Genomic DNA, 23,459 nt, shown 5'->3' with positions numbered 1-23,459 from the left:
TACACAAGTATCTCTACACACTGCACACATACAGTAATCTGTATACACCAGACTATATGGAGACATTACGCAAGTGTCTCTACACACTGCACACATACAGTAATCTGTATATACCAGACTATATGGAGACATTACACAAGTGTCTCTACACACTGCACACATACAGTAATCTGTATACACCAGACTATATGGAGACATTACACAAGTGTCTCTACACACTGCACACATACAGTAATCTGTATAAACCAGACTATATGGAGACATTACACAAGTGTCTCTACACACTGCACACATAGAGTAATCTGTATACACCAGACTATATGGAGACATTACACAAGTATCTCTACACACTGCACACATACAGTAATCTGTATACACCAGACTATATGGAGACATTACACAAGTATCTCTATACACTGCACACATACAGTAATCTGTATACACCAGACTATATGGAGGCATTACACAAGTATCTCTACACACTGCACACATACAGTAATCTGTATTCACCAGAGTATATGGAGGCATTACACAAGTATCTCTACACACTGCACACATACAGTAATCTGTATACACCAGACTATATGGAGACATTACACAAGTATCTCTACACACTGCACACATACAGTAATCTGTAGACACCAGACTATATGGAGGCATTACACAAGTATCTCTACACACTGCACACATACAGTAATCTGTATACACCAGACTATATGGAGACATTACACAAGTGTCTCTACACACTGCACACATACAGTAATCTGTATACACCAGACTATATGGAGACATTACACAAGTATCTCTACACACTGCACACATACAGTAATCTGTAGACACCAGACTATATGGAGACATTACACAAGTATCTCTACACACTGCACACATACAGGATGGCACAGCCGCAGCCTCCTCCCGGCCGCACACTGTGACTCTGTTTTGCAGCTTTGATTATTAAAAGCAAAACTGAAAGTAAAGACAAAAGAGAAAAACAAACTGCAGAAAGAAGACGACGATGGAAAGAAAGGACATAAAAAGAGGTAAGAAATCCCAGAACTAAATAGAAAAATAGAAAAGAAACCTATAACTATATAGTAATCATATAACTGAAGAGAGCAATGCTGTAGCTATACAAATAGCGATCCTATTACTATATAGAGAGGAATCCTATAACAAAACAGAGTGATCCTATAACTATACAAAGAGGATCATATAACTATAGAGTGATCCTATCACTATATAGAGAAGAATCCTACAACTATATAGAGAGTGATCCTGTGACTATATAGAGAGTGATTCTATAACTACATAGAAAGGGATCCTGTAACTATATAAAAAGGGATCCTGTAACTATATAGACATCATATAACTATATAAAGAGGGATCCTATAACTAAATAGAGAGGGATCCTATAACTAAATTGAGAGGGATCCTATAATTATATAGAAAGGGATCCTATAACTATATTGAGAGGTATCATATAACTATATAGCAAGGGATCCTATAACTATATAGAGAGGGATCGTATAACTATATAGAAAGCGATCCTGTAACTATATAGAAAGGGATCCTGTAACTAAATAGAAATCATATAACTATATAGAGAGGGATCCTATAACTAAATAGAGAGGGATCATATAACTATATAGTGAGGGATCATATAACTATATAGAGAGGGATCCTATAAATATATAGAGAGGGATCCTATAACTATATAGTGAGGGATCCTATAAATATATACAGAGGTGTGTAAAAGTGTTCGCCCCCTTCCTGACTTCTTATTCTTTTCCATGTTTGTCACTTAAATGTTTCAGATCACAAAACAAATGTAAATATTAGATAAAGAAATACAAGTAACATTCAGGCTTTGTGCCCACGATGCAGAAATGCTGCATATTTTTTCCGCTTCTCCCCGGCAGGAATAATGCATGCGGATTTTCCATGCGTTTTTCCCGCCAGGTAGAAGCGTTCTTCACATGCATTTCTGGATGCGGGTTATCAAGCGATTTTAGCATCACTTGGAAAGTGCTTGACAACTTGTTCACACTATATAAATCCATGCAACCGGCAACCGGCAGATATAGTGTGACCAAGTTAGTTAAAAAAAAAAGAATAAGAATGGTGAAAAATAAAAAAATAAAGTTTATACTCACCTTCCGATGTTCTCCCGGTATTCTCTCTGCCGCGTCCAGTGTGTTGCGTGGCTCACGGTGGTGTGAAGGACCTGCGGTGACGTCATTGAGTCATGTGATGGGTCACATGACTCAGTGACATCATGGCAGGTCCTTCACAACAGTGCGAACATTGCAAGAGACCGAGCGGCGTGGACAAAACACCGGGAGGACATCGGAAGGTGAGTATAAACTTTATTTTTTATTTTAAATTCTTTTTTTTACAGATTCTATGGTACCCGGGTATGGATGAGAGTCTCCTGTCCTCCAGACCTGGGTACCATCCGCACATAGAAACGCATAATATCCGTGTGTACAAATGTACTGACACGAATATTATGTGTTTCAATGCAAGTCAATGGGGGCGATTACGCTGCGTGTCCGCAAAATTAATGGACATGCTGCGGATTTTTGAGCGTAGCATAAATGCTGCGGAAAAATCCGCAGCATGGGCATTGACATTACGGCTTGTCATTGGGGACCATGGGGGGCGGATTACCAAGCGTTTCCCAAGCATTTACGCTGCGTAAATTCCGCAGCATAAACGCTTGGAAAACGCATAATGGGCACACAGCTAAAGTGCAGTTTATAAATGAAGGTCTTTATTATTAAGGGAAAAAGAAATCCAAACCTACAGGACCCTGTATGAAAAAGTGTTTGCCCCCTAAAACTAATAACTGGTTGGGCCCTTAGCAGCAACAACTGTAATCAAGCATTTGCGATAACAGGCAATGAGTCTTTACAACACTCTGCAGGAATTTTGGCCGCTCATTTTTGCAGAATTGTTGTAATTCAGCCACATTGGAGGGTTTCCGAGCATGAACCGCCTTTCTAAGGTCTGGCCACAGCATCTCTTGCTGGTGTGTTTTGGATCATTGTCCTGCTGCGTAACCCAAGTGCGCTTCAGCTTGAGGTCACTTACAGATGCCCGGATATTCTCCTTTAGAATTTTTTGGTAGACAGCAGAATTCTTGGTTCCATTTACCACAGCAAGTCTTCCAGGTCCTGAAGCAGCAAAACTGCCCCAGATCATCACACTACCACCACCATATTTTACTGTTGGTATGATGTTCCTTTTCTGAAATGCTGTGTTACTTCTGCGCTAGATGTAATGGGACATACACCATCCAAAAAGTTCAACTTTTGTCTCGTCAGTCCACAGAATATTTTTCCAAGAGTCTTGGCGATCATCAAGATGTTTTCTGGCAAAACTGAGACAAGCCTTAATGTACTTTTTGCTCAGCAGTGGGTTTCGTCTTGGAACTCTGTCATGCATGCCATTTTTGCCAAGTCTCTTTCTTATGGAGGAGTCATGAATACTGACCTTAACTGAGGCAAGTAAGGCCTGCAGTTCTTTAGATGTTGTTGTGGGGTCTTTTGTGACCTCTTGAATGAGTTGTTTCCGCGCTCTTGGGATAATTTTGGTCAGCCGGCCACTCCTGGGAAAGTTCACCGATGTTCCATGTTTTCACCATTTGTGGATAATGGCTCTCACTGTGGTTTGCTGAACTCTCAAAGCTTTAGAAATGGTTTGGTTTTAGAACTTCCCAAAGATTTGATTAACTACAGTTAAAACATAAATTAAGGGGGAACAATCACTATTTCACACAGGACCCTGTAGGTTTGGATTTCTTTTTCCCTTAATAGTAAAGACCTTTATTTAAAAACTGCATTTTGTGTTACTTGTGTTATCTTTGTCTAATATTTATCTTTGTTTTGTGATCAGAAACATTTAAGTGACAAACATGTAAAAGAATAAGTAATCAGGAAGGGGGCAAACAATTTTTTCACAAAATTGTAGAGAGGGATCCTATAACTATATAGAGAGGGATCTTATAACTATATAGAGAGGGATACTATAACTATATAGATAGTGATCATATAACTAAATAGAGAAGGATCCTATAACTATATAGCGAGTGACCCTATAACTATATAAAGTGGGATCCCATAACTACATAGAGAGGGATCCTATAACTACATAGAGAGGGATCCTATAACTACATAGAGAGGGATCCTATAACTATATAGAGAGTGATTCTATAACTATACAGAGAGTGATCATATAACTATATAGAGAGGGATCCTATAACTATATAGATAGGGATCATATAACTAAATAGAGAAGGATCCTATAACTATATAGAGAGGAATCCTATACCTACATATAGAGGGATCTTGTAACTACATAGATAGGCATCCTATAACTATATTGAGAGTGATCTTGTAACTATATAGTGACCCTATAACTAAATAGAGAGGGAACATATAACCATATACAGAGGGATCCTATAACTAAATAGAGAGGGATCCTATAACTATATAGTGATCCTATAACTATATAGAGAGTGACCCTCTAACTATATAGTGACCCTATAACTGTATAGAGAGTGACCCTATAACTAAATAGAGAGGGATCCTATAACTATATAGAGAGTGATCCTATAACTATATAGAGAGTGATCCTATAACTATATAGAGAGCGATCCTATAACTATATAGAGAGTGATCCTATAACTATATAGAGAGTGATCCTATAACTATATAGAGAGTGATCCTATAACTATATAGAGAGTGATCCTATATCTATAGAGAGGTGAGATTACAGATTGTTCCTCTGATATTTGATGCACTGGACTTTTTTGGTTTCAGTTTTATGAGCTTCAGAGCAGAAATCTCATCACCCAGATAATTCTCAGCATCTAATCTATATTTTTCATGTCTCATTCTGGGGTGAAGGATCTGAGATGATAAATTTGGAGAGTGAAGAAGAATCAGCAGCAAAACAACCAAAACTCTCAGGTAGGACGTCATCTGCGTGCTTGTTATACAGAAGAGAGTCTAAGGGGGAAAGGTTCTCCTCAAGGGGAGCGCCAAGCTGCTATAACAAAACTTTTAGGCCATGCAATGCTCCTCTGAGAAATTAAAAATGCAAATTGCCTCTTCAGAGAGGAAGAAGACGTGAACTCTAGCTCCTCGTATTTGAAGAAAAAATCCTAACAGTCAATATCGACCCTTTATCAAGCCTTGCCACATGACTTAGGGTAGATGCCAAGCTAGAAACTCCATTTGCAGACATGTTTCATGATGTTTACCCCTCATCAGTGCAAAGCACTCTCCAAAAGCAGAAACGTTCCTCTTTAGAACCTTATTAGAGGCCTTTTATCCAGCCAAATATAGCTTTGCACTGAGGAGGGACTAACACCTCCAAACAAATGTTGACAAATGGAGTGTCTGGTTTGGCTTCTTATTCTTAACTGTGGGTCAAGACTCGTAAAATGGTCAATACTGACTTTTAGGATTCCTATATCCAATAGGTGGCGCTAGAGTTCTAGACCTACTAATCTCTGAAGAGGATATTGGTACACAGAAAAGAGGAATGATCGAAATGCAGGGAAATGATGCTGCTCCTCAGGAGGAGCATAGTGTTCATGCCCCTCCACTGTGTTCTGAGCACCCAGAGGTTACTTGCTGTGTGTCACCGACATGTTCACATTGCATCCACATTTCTTACTGGTTCTCAACATAATGGAAAATGTAATTAATCAGAAGAGACGGCCTTCTATTGCTCCATGGTCCAGGTGTAATCGTCACCTGCTCAATCAAGGTGCCTTTCATGGAGCACAGGAGCCATATGGCATTCTTACGTTATCAATAGAGATCAATGCACCTTGTAAAATGTGAGACAGCTTTGATAAATGATTCCCCAAAGCTTCATTTACTGTGAATCCAGGAAGCTCCGATTGCCCTGGGAAGACTAGTGTAACACTCTTAGGTCTCCTAGGACTGGATACAACCCCTTTCAAGCTTGCAAACATATATATGACTATATGTAAACAGGTAGTAGCTGTTTATCAGTGCTGTGCTGTCATACACCATCTGCAAAGTTTCTTCAGTGTTTTGTGGCCTTCTACCCTACTGCTGAGGTTTGAGCTGTGACATCCACTCACTATCCACGGTCATATAATGGCAGCTGCATTCCCAGCTTTGGCTTTTGTAGAGACCCTGACAGTTCTTTCTGACTATACCATGTGATAGCTGAAAGGCATTATGGGGAAGCTCGCGTGGCCTCATTTGGGGTCATTTAAGCCTTTTCTATGTATTGTATAAGATAGCACTGGACATTTTTAGCTATTCGGACAGATTGAATCACAAATTGTTTGAATTTGTCAGGCCTAGTGAATTTCCAAAGTTTCGACATGAATCAAATTTTCATCGAATAGATTCAATCTTCCCTAATTATCAGTAATTTGGGGTATAGCGACTATTCTGTGGGAATGGACCTGATGCCTTATCTTTCACCACCCACACGTATCAATGAACCTTGGGTGCCCGCGATCCTGACATGGTTCACCTATTGTCATCATTTTTATGACCACATTATGGAGGCACTAATTAAGGATAAGACGTTCTGCCAAAATTTGGATTCTGTAGTTCGTCCAACGTAGGCCGGAAATTCAGTTCGGAAAGAGTTTTTTTTAATTGTGAATTGAATGTACATTATTTTGATTTGAGATCTCTCCGATTGCCGGAATATAATAAACAGGTAAAAAATAATTATATCTACACGGCCCCGGTCCTCATCTGTCCTGCTGCGGCGCCCCGCTCTGGTCCTGTTATCTTCTTCTGCTCGGTCATTGATGTGTTGTCTCCAAAGACATCTTCAGAGTCTGTGGTACTTGGAATTTTCAGTACCTCCAACATGGCGATGCATGATAACTAGTCCTCAAGTGATGGTGTGACATACTTCACGAGGTGCAGTCGACAATGGTGGCATGGAAGATGCCTTTGAAGAGACTGCACAACTGGCTTGACAGAAGAAGACAACAGGACTGGAGAAGGGCTGTGGCATGGGACAGGTGAGGGCCAGGTAAGTAATTCTTTTATATTTTTTAACCATTCTTTCCTCTATACTCCAACAAGATGGCAGCTGAAGACTATATTGCTGAAAAGAATAACTAAAAATTAAAGGCAATTTTTTCTCTTCAAACCCATTCCCTCATCTCCAGCTCTAATAATTGCACATCGGGATTACACCACCAGATCTGCCATGGAATGGGAGAAGAAAACTTACACCATGTCCCCAATGTCCTAGTTGACTGGACCGCAAAATTTGGAGTCGCTCAGATCCTTAAATTTGCGCATTTTTCCTCAACTCCAAGAACTCCTTAGTTTCATCTCCACCCAAGCTTGGACTGACCCACAGGAGAACAGGAGAATCCTCTGATGGGCCCCTGTGCAAGACTGGGCCCCTACCCTCTTATGAGCAGTACTTGGCACAATATACTTGAATCACTATGTACAGACAAAGGCGGAATCTTATTCATCTAACAATCTACCCAGATCATTGTTATATACATTTGTGATTGAGGATAATGTCACATTTGCATATAGCTGAAAAGTGTGGCCCTGGAGTTGGTTACTGGTAGGCTCTTGGCACCCCAGTCCGACACTGTTTCCACCAACCCGACGGGTACCATTGTCACCCGATAATCAGTGTCACTCACTTCACCAGTCAGCGGTATTCTAGTTATGGCTGATGGATGTTTGGACACATTACTTTGTGAAAGTTTTTTTGTGGAACCCTAAATCCCCAAAAGTATATGTAAAGCCTGGATTGTACTCAAGTTTGGCAGCTGCTGATGTCAGGCTTCCTACTCTTCTTTATTTTTTAGAAATTGGAAAGGTGAAAACAGATGAAGATGATTTTGAAGATTTGACTTCAGAATGTCCTGAACGACCAGGTAGGAGATTTCTTACTCAGAATCCTTAGAGCGATGGTTACTGATCATACAGAGCTGTGGGAATCCTAGAATGTTCTCTTGGATGAGACCTACAGGGTCATCTGGTCCAATCCCCTCTCAATGCAGGAGTCACTAAATCATCTCAGACAGATATCTGTCCAGCCTCTGTGTGAAGACGTCCATTGAAGAAGAACTCACCACCTCTCGTGGCCAAATGTTCCACTCATTGATCGCCCTCATTGTCAAAACGTGTCTTCTGATCTGTATCTCCTGCCATTCAGTTTCATTACATTGCTTCTCATGTTTCCATGTGCAAATGAGAATAAAACTGATCTCTCTACAATGTGGTAGCCCTTGAGATATTTGAAGACAGCTATTAAGTCTCCTCTCAGTCTTCTCTTTTACAGCTAAACATTCCCAGATCCTTTACCGTTTCTCGTAGGACATACTTTGCAGTCCTTGTTGCTCTTTTCTGAACTTGCTCCAATTTTTCAATGTCTTTTTTACAATGTGGTGCCCAGAACCGTACACATAGTATTCCAGATGAGGTTTAACCAAAGAGGAGTAGAGGAAGATAATTACTTCACGTTATCTAGACTGTATGCTTCTCTTAATACATCCCAGAACCGTGTTTGCCTTTTTTTCCTGGTGCATCACACTGTTGACTCCTGTGCAGTCTGTCATCTGTTAGTATACCCAAGTCTTTTTAACACGTGCTGTTGCTTAGTTTTATTCCTTCTATTCTGTAGATGTAATTTTCATTTTTCTTGCCCAGATGTAGAATATTGTATTTCTTCCTGTTAAATGCTATTCTGTTAGTCGTTTCCCATTGTTCAAGCTTATCTAGATCCTTCAGAATACTTTCTCTGTCTTCTCTAGTGGTAGCTATCCCTCCTAGCTTTTCACTCTCTGCAAATTTGATTAGTTGACCTTCTGTTCCCTTATCTAGATCATTTATAAAAATGTTGAACAACACTGGGGCTAGGACAGAGCCTTGTGGTCCCCACTTAAAACACTCTTCCAATTGGATGTGCCACCATTTATTACCACTCTTTGAGCACGATCACTGAGCCAGCTGTGAACCCATCTAACCATAGCCTTGTCAATCCCATACTTGGTCATTTTTTCAATAAGGATAGTATGAGATACTTTATCAAATGCTTTGCTGAAGTTGAGAGGATGCTTGCACCGGGGAAAGGGAAACCTACCTCTTTTGAGACATGACATATGGGGGGATGAGCTTGGGACCTCTCAGACTTCGCTGTTACAGACAGTCGTCTTCTGATAGATCATCTGCTCATTGTTTGGTGTCTGTGCCCTGTGAAACCTATTGATTGACTGAACAAAGGGGTTGTGACAGTCATAGAAGCCGTACAGATGTGAAATCTTCAGGGTAGAACTTTGGCCCCTTGGTTTAGTCTTTTATAAGGGCATCAGATCCAAACCTTCCACACATCCCTTCTTCTGACTGTTGTAACAGTGAAATGTGTGGACACGTGGGACATCATATCATGGAACTGGATTCTGGGTATTTCAGTTCTATGTTATTATGAGTGACCTCCATCATGAAGGATATTTCTAGCAGCTGGTGGTCTCTCAGCTCTGTTTGGGGTGTTGCACTGTTTCGTAAGGTGGGGCGGGGGGGCAGTAGGCGGTAGACATGCTCCTACTTGCTGGGTCTTCGTATGAAGGGGTGAAGACTTCTGCCTCCATTATTTGTTAATTTATTTGTTTATTTTACTCTTAGGGCTTGTGCAGACAACAACATTTTCAGTCTGAGTGTGATACGACAAAACATTGGATCATACTTGGACCAGTGTTAGCGTATGTGCACATATCCAATTTTTTCCTTGGACAGAGTTTATCTGAAGAAAAAATTGTGGCGTGCTTGATTTGCATCCATAAATCGGATTGCATGCAAGTCAACGAGCAATGAGTCCATGTAAAAAAAAATAGTTTTGCATTCGGATGACGGGAGAAGGGCGAGTCAGCTCACCGGTGAATAAAGCGATCCTTCGTTGAGAATGATATCGCACGGAGACGCCCTGGTTCGGGTTGGGCAAATGCGCAGGGAAAAAAAAGGAAATGTCCAGCGATAAAATTAAAGTATCTTCCTTCATTGATTCCTTATAAATAATCCTAAGTAGGACAAACCACACCAACACACTACAGCTCGATCGACGCGTTTCGAATTTAGTAAGTCTTAGTCCTCCTACGAAACATGAAGTACGTACAGTATAGAGAAGAACAATCAGTCGTATCTATAAGATTTATCAGATAATATATTTCTCTATTATAGAAAATGTTATAGAAGATCCTCCGCTGCCAGGTAAAATATCTATAAATAAATAGAGTGATTTCACAACTATAAAAGCAGAAATAGTAACAGAATATTCCAGGAGATAACATCTATTTTACTTTATATTTTAGTTTCAGGTGAAGGATCTGAGATGATGAATCTGGAGAGTGAAGAAGAAACATCAGAGAAACAACCAAAACCCAGAGGTAAGAAATCAGCTACTTGTGTGTTCCAGTTGGTATTGTTTTTGCTCAGGGCCACAGTGGTTAACACTCGCCTGTTTTTGTCTGTACCTGGATGACATCTGAGTGCAGACCGATTTCCATGCACTCACAGAATGGAGAAGATGGAGACACATTTTTCTCAAATCTTCTTTTCACACTCTGACCACACTCTGACCACACTCCGACCACACTCTGACCACACTTTGACCACACTCCGACACCACACTCTGACCACACACCGACCACACTCTGACCACACTCTGACCACACTCTGACCACACTCTGACCACACTCTGACCACACTCCGACACCACACTCTGACCACACTCTGACCACACTCTGACCACACTCTGACCACACTCCGACACCACACTCCGACCACACTCTAATCACACTCTGACCTCACTCTGACCACACTTTGACCACACTCCGACACCACACTCTGACCACACTCTGACCACACTCCGACACCACACTCCGACCACACTCTAATCACACTCTGACCACACTCTGACCACACTATGACCACACTCTAATCACACTCTGACCACTCTCTGACCACACTATGAACACACTCTGACCACACTCTGACCACACTCTGACCACACTCTGACCACACTCTGACCACACTCCGACACCACACTCCGACCACACTCTAATCACACTCTGACCTCACTCTGACCACACTTTGACCACACTCCGACACCACACTCTGACCACACTCTGACCACACTCCGACACCACACTCTGACCACACTCCGACACCACACTCTGACCACACTCTGACCACACTCCGACACCACACTCCGACCACACTCTAATCACACTCTGACCTCACTCTGACCACACTTTGACCACACTCCGACACCACACTCTGACCACACTCTGACCACACTCCGACACCACACTCCGACCACACTCTAATCACACTCTGACCACACTCTGACCACACTATGACCACACTCTAATCACACTCTGACCACTCTCTGACCACACTATGAACACACTCTGACCACACTCTGACCACACTCTGACCACACTCTGACCACACTCTGACCACACTCCGACACCACACTCCGACCACACTCTAATCACACTCTGACCTCACTCTGACCACACTTTGACCACACTCCGACACCACACTCTGACCACACTCTGACCACACTCCGACACCACACTCCGACCACACTCTAATCACACTCTGACCACACTCTGACCACACTATGACCACACTCTAATCACACTCTGACCACTCTCTGACCACACTATGAACACACTCTGACCACACTCTGACCACACTCTGACCACACTCTGACCACACTCTGACCACACTCTGACACCACACTCTGACCACACTCCGACCACACTCTAATCACACTCTGACCTCACTCTGACCACACTCTGACCACACTCTGACCACACTCCGACACCACACTCCGACCACACTCTAATCACACTCTGACCACACTCTGACCACACTATGACCACACTCTAATCACACTCTGACCACTCTCTGACCACACTATGAACACACTCTGACCACACTCTGACCACACTCTGACCACACTCTGACACCACACTCTGACCACACTCCGACACCACACTCCGACCACACTCTAATCACACTCTGACCTCACTCTGACCACACTCTGACCACACTCTGACCACACTCCGACACCACACTCCGACCACACTCTAATCACACTCTGACCACACTCTGACCACACTATGACCACACTCTAATCACACTCTGACCACTCTCTGACCACACTATGAACACACTCTGACCACACTCTGACCACACTCTGACCACACTCTGACCACACTCTGACCACACTCCGACACCACACTCCGACCACACTCTAATCACACTCTGACCTCACTCTGACCACACTTTGACCACACTTTGACCACACTCCGACACCACACTCTGACCACACTCTGACCACACTCCGACACCACACTCCGACCACACTCTAATCACACTCTGACCACACTCTGACCACACTATGACCACACTCTAATCACACTCTGACCACTCTCTGACCACACTATGAACACACTCTGACCACACTCTGACCACACTCTGACCACACTCTGACCACACTCTGACCACACTCCGACACCACACTCCGACCACACTCTAATCACACTCTGACCTCACTCTGACCACACTTTGACCACACTCCGACACCACACTCTGACCACACTCTGACCACACTCCGACACCACACTCCGACCACACTCTAATCACACTCTGACCACACTCTGACCACACTATGACCACACTCTAATCACACTCTGACCACTCTCTGACCACACTATGAACACACTCTGACCACACTCTGACCACACTCTGACCACACTCTGACCACACTCTGACCACACTGTGACCACACTATGACCACACTCCGACCACACTCCGACCACACTCTAATCACACTCTGACCTCACTCTGACCACACTCTGACCACACTCTGACCACACTTTGAACACACTCCGACCACACTCCGACCACACTCTAACCACACTCACTCTAATCACACTCTGACCACACTCTGCCCACACATTGACCAGGATGTGAAGTCCATTTTCTTGGAGCAGAGAATCTACAGCCTTGTACACCTGCCCTTTTGACAGGCCATTATTGTCTGATCTGTGGGGGTGTGACACCTGCCGCCTCTGCCAATCAGCTGTCCTCGGCACTGGCGTAGGCCGCAAGTGATAAATTACAAAGTGGAGCAGCACAGCTCCATCAATGGCACAGTTGTGCTCAAAAGTTTACATACCCCGGCAGAATTTTTGCTTTCCTGGCCTTGTTTCAGAGAATATGAATGATAACAAAAAAACTTTTCCTCCACTCATGGTTATTGGTTGGGTGAAGCATTTATTGTCAAACTCCTGTGTTTTCTCTTTTTAAATCTTAATGACAACCAAAAACATCCAAATGATCAGGGCCGGCTCCAGGTTTTTCTGGGCCCCGGGCGAAAGAGTCTCAGTGGCCCCTTTAACACATACCACGATTCATGATGCAGAGATACGGCGGAGAAATATATATATATATCTTACAATGCAAAGATTTCACTTCTTACATTACATGAGTGATATCTATTGTAAATTCCACAATAGCTCAGAAACCGGCGAATCGCTCCACACAGAATACTGGCCCCCATATAAGGCTCCATACGGAATACTGGCCCCCATATAACGCTTCATACGGAATACTGGCCCCCATATAACGCCCCATACGGAATACTGGCCCCCATATAAGGCCCCATAAGGAATACTGGCCCCCATATAAGGCCCCCTTACGGAATACTGGCCCCCATATAAGGCTCCATACGGAATACTGGCCCCCATATAAGGCTCCATACGGAATACTGGCCCCCATATAAGGCCCCATACGGAATACTGGCCCCCATATAAGGCTCCATACGGAATACTGGCCCCCATATAAGGCTCCATACGGAATACTGGCCCCCATATAAGGCTCCATAAGGAATACTGGCCCCAATATAAGGCTCCATACGGAATACTGGCCCCCATATAAGGCTCCATACGGAATACTGGCCCCCATATAAGGCTCCATACAGAATACTGGCCCCCATATAACGCTCCATACAGGATACTGGTCCCCTTATAAAGCTCCATACAGGATACTGGTCCCCTTATAAAACTCCATACAGGATACTGGCCCCCATATAACGCTCCATACAGGATACCGGTCCCCTTATAACGCTCCATACAGGATACTGGCCCCCATATAATGCTCCATGCAGGCTGTTACCCCCCACATAATGCCCCATACAGGCCCCCCCCTTTTAATGCTCCATGCAGGCTGTTACCCCCCACATAATGCCCCATACAGGCTGGCCCCCCCTTATAATGCTCCATGCAGGCTGTTCCCCCCCACATAATGCCCCATACAGGCCCCCCCTTTTAATGCTCCATGCAGGCTGTTACCCCCCACATAATGCCCCATACAGGCTGCCCCCCGTTTATAATGCCCCATGCAGGCTGTTCCCCACCTTATAATGCCCCATGCAGGCTGTCACCCCTCCTCTTTATAATGCCCCATGCAGGATGTCCCCCCCTCTTTATAATGCCCCATGCAGGATGTTCCCCACCTTATAATGCCCCATGCATGCTGTCACCCCTCCTCTTTATAATGCCCCATGCAGGATGTGCCCCCTTCTCTTTATAATGCCCCATGCCTCCATACATTAAAAAAAAAAAATCAAATACTCACCTCCCTTCTCCTCACCTGCTACCTGCTGCCCGCTGCCCGCTGCTCGGGTCCGAACTCCAGCGTTGTCGGTGTCTTCCCGCTCAGCGCTCCCTGTGACGGCTCAGGGGAGGGCGCGGTGTAAAGGCATCACAAGGAGCGCAGAGCAGGAAGACAGCTGATCTGCGGAGGCACGGGGAGAGGTAAGTATCCAGCTGCCGGGGCCCTGAGCAAGCGGCGGAGAAGGGCGGGCACTGACACCGCTCTCCTCCGCCCATAGCCCGGCGGGGTGCGCGACCGCTAGTGGGCCCCTCTGCCTGCTCAGGGCCCCGGCATTTGCCCGGGTGCGCCGGGTGCTGACGCCGGCCCTGCAAATGACCCTGATCAAAAGTTCACATACCCCAGTTCTTAATACCGTGTATTGCCCCCTCTAGCATCAATAACAGCTTGACTTCTTTTGTGGTAGTTGTGGATGAGATTCTCTAATTTCTCAGATACTAAAGCAGCCCACTTCTTGGCAAAAAGCCTCCAGTTCCTGTAAATTCCTGGATTGTCTAGCATGAACTGGCGCTTGAGATCTCCCCAGAATGGCTCAATGATATGGAGGTCAGGAGACTGAGATGGGGCCAGGACAGAGCCTTGTGGTCCCCACTTGAAACACTCTTCCAATTGGATGTGCCACCATTTATTACCACTCTTTGAGTACGATAACTGAGCCAGCTGTGAACCCATCTAACCATAGCCTTGTCAATCCCATACTTGGTCATTTTTTCAATAAGGATAGTATGAGATACTTTATCAAATGCTTTGCTGAGGTTGAGAGGATGCTTCCTCCGGGGGAAAGGGAAACCGACCTCTTTTGAGACATGAGATATGGGGGGATGAGCTTGGGACCTCTCAGACTTTGCTGTTACAGACAGTCATCTTCTGATAGATCATCTGCTCATTGTTTGGTGTCTATGCCCTGTGACACCTATTGATTGACTGAAAAAAGGCGTTGTGACAGTCATAGAAGCCGTACAGATGTGAAATCTTCAGGGTAGAACTTTGGCCCCTTGGTTTAGTCTTTTATAAGGGCATCAGATCCAAACCTTCCACACATCCCTTCTTCTGACTGTTGTAACAGTGAAATGTGTGGACACGTGGGACATCATATCATGGAACTGGATTCTGGGTATTTCAGTTCTATGTTATTATAAGTGACCTCCATCATGAAGGACATTTCTAGCAGCTGGTGGTCTCTCAGTTCTGTTTGGGGTATTGCACTGTTTCGTAAGGTGGGGCGGGGGGGCAGTAGGCGGTAGACATGCTCCTACTTGCTGGGTCTTCGTATGAAGGGGTGAAGACTTCTGCCTCCATTATTTGTTAATTTATTTGTTTATTTTACTCTTAGGGCTTGTGCAGACAACAACATTTTCAGTCTGAGTGTGATACGACAAAACATTGGATCATACTTGGACCAGTGTTAGCGTATGTGCACATATCCAATTTTTTCCTTGGACAGAGTCTATCTGAAGAAAAAATTGTGGCATGCTTGATTTGCATCCATAAATCGGATTGCTTGCAAGTCAACGAGCAATGAGTCCATGTAAAAAAAAATAGTTTTGCATTCGGATGACGGGAGAAGGGCGAGTCAGCTCACCGGTGAATAAAGCGATCCTTCGTTGAGAATGATATCGCACGGAGACGCCCTGGTTCGGGTTGGGCAAATGCACAGGGAAAAAAGAGGACATGTCCAGCGATAAAATAAACGTATTGTCCTTCATTGATTCCTTATAAATAATCCTAAGTAGGACAAACCACACCAACACACTACAGCTCGACCGACGCGTTTTGACTTTAGCAAGTCTTAGTCTTCCTACGAAACATGAAGTACGTACAGTATAGAGTAGAACAATCAGTCGTATCTATAAGATTTATCAGATAATATATTTCTCTATTATAGAAAATGTTATAGAAGATCCTCCGCTGCCAGGTAAAATATCTATAAATCAATACAGTGATTTCACAACTATAAAAGCAGAAATAGTAACAGAATATTCCAGGAGATAACATCTATTTTACTTTATATTTTAGTTTCAGGTGAAGGATCTGAGATGATGAATCTAGAGAGCGAAGAAGAAACATCAGAGAAACAACCAAAACCCAGAGGTAAGAAATCAGCTACTTGTGTGTTCCAGTTGTTATTTTTTTGCTCAGGGCCACAGTGGTTAACACTCACCTGTTTTGGACTTTACCTGGATGACATCGGAGTGCAGACTGATTTCTATGCACTCACAGAATGGAGAAGATGGACACACATTTTTCTCAAATCTTCTTTTCACACTCTGATCTTAATGAAAACCAAAAACATCTGTGGCGCCCCTGAGGGTTCGACCGCCACAGGAATGCTACACTTCTCCAATGGAGTGTGGTGTTCCTCCTCTGAGGTAAGGCCAGTGTGATGGTTGTGACCTAACTTTTTGCATCCAACATCACATTTCCAACAGAGGGAGCTAGTATGCACTAGGTGCAAGTCCCCTGGTTACAGGGAGACTGGGGAACACAAAGTGGTAGGAACCAGTTAGTGGGTGTGGGTGGAGGAACAACTAGTTAGTGACACTTCAAATCTAGTATATATTAGAATGCCATCTTTGATCTTGGTCTCTGGCAGTCTGTCTGTCAAGTGGTCCGTCCTTCTGCTAATTCTCCATAGTGATGAGTTGGTCGTGCTGTGCTGTCAAACTACTGTGTGCAATGTGACTTCCCTCCGGGAGCGCAGATCCTGTGTGGGCCTGCACCGGCATGGGACACAGCCCTCATACCCCGATCTTTGGGACGAGAGGTAGGTTGCAGACAAGAAATGTCTCAACCCGGCCAAGGACCAGGATCAAGAAGGCCCGGGAGCTTTAGAGTGTGGCTCCGTAGCAAATGGGTCCTGGGGAGGATGCAGACGGAGCGGAGCATGCCACCTGTCCTCACCTACCTGATCTAGTCAGAGGGATTCCGGCTGCAAGAGGGGCACCGGCCCCCGACGCCCGACCTTGTACTCCACATCCAGGACGGGAAAGCCCAGTTAGGCCCTGAGGATCCCACCGGGCGTCGGATGGAGAGGAATTGCCACCAGAGCCCTACACCTGAGAGGAGCTCAGAGAGAGACCTGGCCTATCTACACACGCACAGACGGGAAAGGGTGAAGTCTGTAGTGCAGGAACACTGGTGTAGGGTCGCTACCGAACACTGGACTTCCTCGGAGGTAGTCGGACCCCCGTCCCTGGTGGCCGTAGGACTCCGCGAGGAGCAGGGAGTCGCCTTCCCGCTAACATCTCTGAGTGAGTAAAGCCTTGGAAGTTCACCCCTATGGCCTCCGGACAGTTCATTACGCACCATACAACGCGACGCGGTGCCCGTACTACCCGCACTACTACTCCCTTCATCCTGCCTGGCTTACCCTGAGGCCTTGCTCCGCCTGTGGGGAGCAGCGAGAACTTTAGCCGCCATGACGGTCCTTCACCAGACACCACAGTTGGCGTAGTCATTAATTAGCCACTCAACCCGGAATAGCCCACACCATCTCTTTCTAATGTGATGGCCCTGAGCACGGGTCGGGCCCGGGCCACGGCTGCATCCCATCTCTTTGACGCAAGGCCCGACTCCGAGTCCCCCAACACCCAGGGTAAAACACGGGCTTTCTGAGTAGAGGCGTCACAACCTGGCGTAGTCGGCAGGATATCGTGCCCGCAGCAATGGAGAAGAGTGCCCATTGCTATCGGGTACTGTGTGCCTTACACCTTGAACTGTTGTTTTACACTTAAAATGGCGCCCGCCCAAGAAGAACTGGTGCCATAACGCTGTAAAAAGACTGTCTTTGAGCGCCTCCCATCGTGGGCTGGGCTTTTGGTGCCAAAAATGTTGACTGCCCCTTCCATCAGAGACTGTCCGCGGGGTAATGCCCGTCAAACTGGATGGGCTGAACGAAGGCGGGCCTGTCAGCATTCCGCCCAGGAACCGCCCCGAAAGAGGAGGAAGAAGAAAAGCTACAAGGTGCGGCCATGTCAGTCGGAGCTTGGCAGTCAATGGAGGCAGACATGGATGCCTCTGGGGAGCAAGGCCATGTAACTACTGAACCCGTTTCAGGCCCTTCACCCGGCAGAGAGCAAGGCGGCAGCGTGTTAACCTTGGGAGATATTGTATTTCTCCAGCAAGAAGCTCCAGAACTCCCAAGAAGGCAGAGAGAGGCCCAGGAGGCGGCGACAGCTGCGTGGCGGGAAGAGATGCTGCTGCGTATCCGGGACCACCGCCAAGGAGTAGAGGTTCCAGGACCAGTCGACTCGGAGATCGAGGTCGAGGATGACCTCGTGGCGGGTGAGTGTGCAACCTCTGCCCCGGCTGCAGAGCCAACAGAGACTATCCTGGACCTCATGGTGGAGTACTTAGTTCCCCACGTGGTCACCTGGGAGCAAGCGTTAGCTCCTGAGCTGCAATCGGCAGCCATCGGTGGGGACCTGCGATGCTGCCCAAATTCTGATACGGAGGTGCCTGAAGCAGCGGAGGAGGCTACCGGCTCCAACCCGGACTGGTCCGCATCAATCGAGGACTCGCAGCAACCCATCCTCACCCCGCTACCCACACCAGTAGTAACCTGGCCCGAGGCTGAGGAGTGGGCTTGGGAAAACCAGGGGGGCGACCTAATGGGCTTCCCTCGGGAGACCCGATCTGAAGCGTGAAGGAAGAGCCAGTGATGCAGCGACCATATCTTTCAACTCGCAAGGGAGCAACGTCGGCGGGAGCAGCGCTGCGAGCGCCTCGAGGTCAGGACCAAGGCTGCAAAGACTCGGGCGCATCAGGAGGAGGCCACCCGTCCCAGCCCCTGGTACAAAGGCAAAGTCGTCCGCTTTCATCATGGGGCGGGGTGGGGGTTCATCCGGTGTCCCCTGTTCCAGGACGATGTGTTCGTCAGCCGGTGGGACATCGAGCCGCGCCTCAAGAAGGGACATCCCGGTCGGAACCTCCTCCCGGGCGACACGGTGACTTTCACTCGCCACCAGGGGGAGCGTGGGTGGTACGCCCTGGATGTCCACAAAGTGTCTGTGAGCGACGCCACTCCATCCTCAGCCTCAGGTGACTGGCTAGCCTCCGTCGGGAGGAATGAGCCTTTTCCTAGACGACAACCCGAAGTCTAAAGCAGCCCCCGGCTGCTGTTGCAGTTTGAAAGTTTAATTGTTGTGTTTTATATGTTTTACCCCTACTTCTAGAGACATTGGTCCCTGTGGAATATGGCAGGCGGCAGACTTTCCTTGTAAAAAGTTATGCATCTATTTAGGTGCTTCCTATTGGTTTTATGCAAAACAGTGCCTTTCTTTCTACCTCAGACCTCAGAAGCAAAACTTGTCTGGAGTGGCTTTTGTGGAGGTCCAACTCCGGATCTTCATGCCCTGCTGCCACCCCAGGGCCCACATAGAGGGTTTAGGGCAGGTCCCTCTTGCTACTGAACTGACCGTCGCCACTTCTAACCAGTCTGCTGCCATTGTCAAAAGTCTCTTGTCCTAATTTATGCTTTGTACTTTTATAATTTTGTACTTTTGCACTTTTACACTTTTATACCTTGTTATGCAACGTTTAAGAAATGTGCCTCCCATAAAGGGATGATAGTTTTGCTTGTTATTATAAAAAGAAAATTTCCTGGGTGTTGCTTCCTTTGCAGCCCGCGGACGTGCTGTGTTTTACCAGAGGGGAATGTGGCGCCCCTGAGGGTTCGACCGCCACAGGAATGCTACACTTCTCCAATGGAGTGTGGTGTTCCTCCTCTGAGGTAAGGCCAATGTGATGGTTGTGACCTAACCTTTTGCATCCAACACCACATTTCCACCAGAGGGAGCTAGTATGCACTAGGTGCTGCTCCCCTGGTTACAGGGAGACTGGGGAACACAAAGTGGTAGGAACCAGTTAGTGGGTGTGGGTGGAGGAACAACTAGTTAGTGATACTTCAAATTTCATATTTAATAGAATGCCATCTTTGATCTTGGTCCTTTGTTCTTTTTGGTCCTTGTTAGTTGTTCTTCTCTGGTCCTTCAGTCTAGACTTTGCTAGTCTGTCGGCTGTCACTGTGCTGTCAAACTACTGTGTGTAATGTGATATTTGGGACGAGAGGTAAGTTGCAGACAAGGAATGTCTCAACCCGGCCGAGGACCAGGATCAAGAAGGCCCGGGAGCTTTAGAGTGTGGCTCCCTAGCAAATGGGTCCTGGGGAGGATGCAGACGGAGCGGAGCACGCCACCTGTCCTCGCCTACCTGATCTATTCAGTGGGATTCCGGCTGCAAGAGGGGTACCCACCCCCGACCTTGTACTCCACGTCCAGGACGGGAAAGCCCAGTTAGGCCCTGAGAATCCCACCGAGTGTCGGATGGAGAGGAATTGCCACCCGAGCCCTACACCTGAGAGGAGCTCAGAGGGAGACCTGGCCTATCTACACACGCACAGACGGGAAAGGGTGAAGTCTGTAGTGCAGGAACACTCTGGTGTAGGGTCGCTACCGAATACTGGACTTCCTCGGAGGTAGTCGGACCCCTGTCCCTGGTGACCGCAGGACTCCGCGAGGAGCAGGGAGTCGCCTTCCCGCTAACATCTCTGAGTGAGTAAAGCCTATGACCTCCGGACTGTTCATTACGTGCCAAACCATGTGACGCGGTGCCTGTACTCCCCGCACTACTACTCCCTTCATCCTGCCTGGCCTGCCCTGAGGCCTTGCTCCACCTGTGGGGAGCAGCGAGAACTTTAGCCGCCTTGACATCGAGCCTCAGCGGACTGCTAACGGCGCTGGTGGTCCTTCACCAGACACCACAGGTGGCGTAGTCATTAATCAGCCACTCAACACGGAATAGCCCACACCATCTCTTTCTAATGTGACGGCCCTGAGCAGGGGTCGGGCCCGGGCCACGGCTGCATCCCATCTCTTAGACGCAGGGCCCGACTCCGAGTCCCCCAACACCCAGGGTAAAACACGGGCTTTCTGAGTAGAGGCATCAAACATCCAAATGACCCTGATCAAAAGTTCACATACCCCAGTTCTTAATACCGTGTATGGCCCCCTCTAACATCAATGACAGCTTGAAGTCTTTTGTGGTAGTTGTGGATGAGGTTCTTTAATTTCTCAGATGGTAAAGCTGCCCATTCTTCTTAGCAAAAAGCCTCCAGTTCCTGTAAATCCCTGGGCTGTCTAGCATCAACTGCGCGCTTGAGATCTCCCCAGAGTGGCTCAATGATATTGAGGTCAGGAGACTGAGATGGCCACTCCAGAACCTTCACTTTGTTCTGCTGTAGCCAATGACAGGTCGACTTGGCCTTTTGGATGTTTTTGGTTGTCATTAAGATTTAAAAAGAGAAAACACAGTAGTTTGACAATAAATGGCTTCACCCAACCAATAATCATGAATGGAGGAAAAGTTTTTTGTTATCATTCACATTCTCTGAAACAAGGCCAAGAAAGGAAAAATTCTGCCGGTGTATGTAAACTTTTGAGCACAACCGTATACTGGCCGCAACCGGGTACTGCAGATCCATCCCTTATTTATTCCACTCTTTATTAAATGATATTAAACAAGAAAATAAGAAACCTATATTCAACACCCTCTTAAGGCAATTTAAAGGCTCCCGCTCATGCGCAGTGACGAGTGTCGGCACAAACCGGGGACAATTCAAATTGAGTGGGCGGCAACAAGTCAGACTGAGAAAAGGGAAGACCACCCCTATGACTAAATGAGCAAGTAAGAAATAATTATATAAAGTGGATTTTACAAAAGATTATAGCACCGATTTTAAGGCAAAAAGCGTGTTAGTGATGCACATAAAAAATATTATATTTCATTACCTATATTACATCAAGATAACATTCTGAAAGAAATAGTTGACAGTGGTTGCAATATTGTTGGGAAAAGAGGTAAATCTCTGGGAGACATTATATCTCCCAGCCTTTATGTTTTATAAAATACCCGTAGTACCCGGCTAGCTGATCTATGTAAAGACATAATCCGTGAGTGCATCACATGGCGGGGATCGCTATACAGAACAGCTCATCCATAGATTCACCATCTGATTTATTGCATACAAAGTGATCTTTCCATAACCAGATATATAGGATTTACCATTTGTAAATTGTAGAAAGGAATGGAAGAACATTTATGTGATATTGACAATAAAGTCTCATATTATGGGGCAGTTAAACATATCTTGGAACAACATGGTGGTAACATTGATTCATTTATATTGGAAAAGTTCCTGGATCATCCTTTAGAGGGTAATTGGTGGAGGCAGATATGGCTGAGGGAGACATACCGGATGTTGGAACTCGGCAGAAGACAGGCAAACAGAATGAATTTCACACGTGATCTAACATTCATTTACTAATATAAGTGGAGACGCAATCATGTGACATAATAGTTTCCAATTACAATCCATTACGTGTCTATTTTTTATTGGTTCTTTGTCTTATAAATTGTCTTCTGTAATTTTCATTGTCTAGATTATGACTAAGGGTGATACCACGGCCAGAGATGCGTCAGTATATGGCATTATGTATTATGTGAAGCTATCTGTGCTTTATGGATTTGTAACTAATAAAAATGAATTTACAATGTTTATTCCACAGAGAGAATGCATTAGCAGCCATGGAATTTTAGTTGCAGAGCAAGCAATTGTAATAATCTTTCAAAAATATCTTATCAATGAAATCCAAAAGAAAACCTTTCAAAAACCAGCTAGTAGATGTCCCCCTATGCTGCTTCTGGAGAAAATCTGAATATAGCTTCATACACGCTGAA

At 45.6% G+C, this 23,459-nt stretch overlaps 1 protein-coding gene across 9 annotated transcripts in view; it reads left to right on the top strand.

The window, feature by feature from the left end:
• The first annotated feature begins 879 nt into the window (after nt 1-879).
• Nucleotides 880-23,459, top strand: part of LOC141162641 (uncharacterized) — a 43,111-nt gene continuing 20,531 nt past the window's right edge. Inside the window, exons 1-7 of one of the 9 annotated variants that reach the window (XM_073648934.1) lie at nt 888-1,040; nt 4,911-4,973; nt 7,847-7,915; nt 10,215-10,244; nt 10,346-10,420; nt 16,609-16,638; nt 16,740-16,814. In XM_073648934.1, the coding sequence (XP_073505035.1) occupies nt 1,016-1,040; nt 4,911-4,973; nt 7,847-7,915; nt 10,215-10,244; nt 10,346-10,420; nt 16,609-16,638; nt 16,740-16,814 (367 nt within the window). In that variant the 5' untranslated portion in view covers nt 888-1,015. Of the gene's footprint in view, nt 1,041-4,823; nt 4,974-7,846; nt 7,916-10,214; nt 10,245-10,345; nt 10,421-16,608; nt 16,639-16,739; nt 16,815-23,459 lie in introns of all 9 variants that reach the window. The other 8 variants (XM_073648937.1, XM_073648936.1, XM_073648935.1 and 5 more) reach the window with 8 other exon arrangements.

This window comes from Phyllobates terribilis, unplaced genomic scaffold (genome assembly GCF_046119375.1).
Source record: "Phyllobates terribilis strain yellow unplaced genomic scaffold, ASM4611937v1 Scaffold_9__5_contigs__length_417890890, whole genome shotgun sequence".
Lineage (NCBI taxonomy): Eukaryota > Metazoa > Chordata > Amphibia > Anura > Dendrobatidae > Phyllobates > Phyllobates terribilis.
The sequence above is the reverse complement of the archived record's forward strand: the minus strand, read 5'-3'. Positions and strand labels throughout refer to the sequence as shown.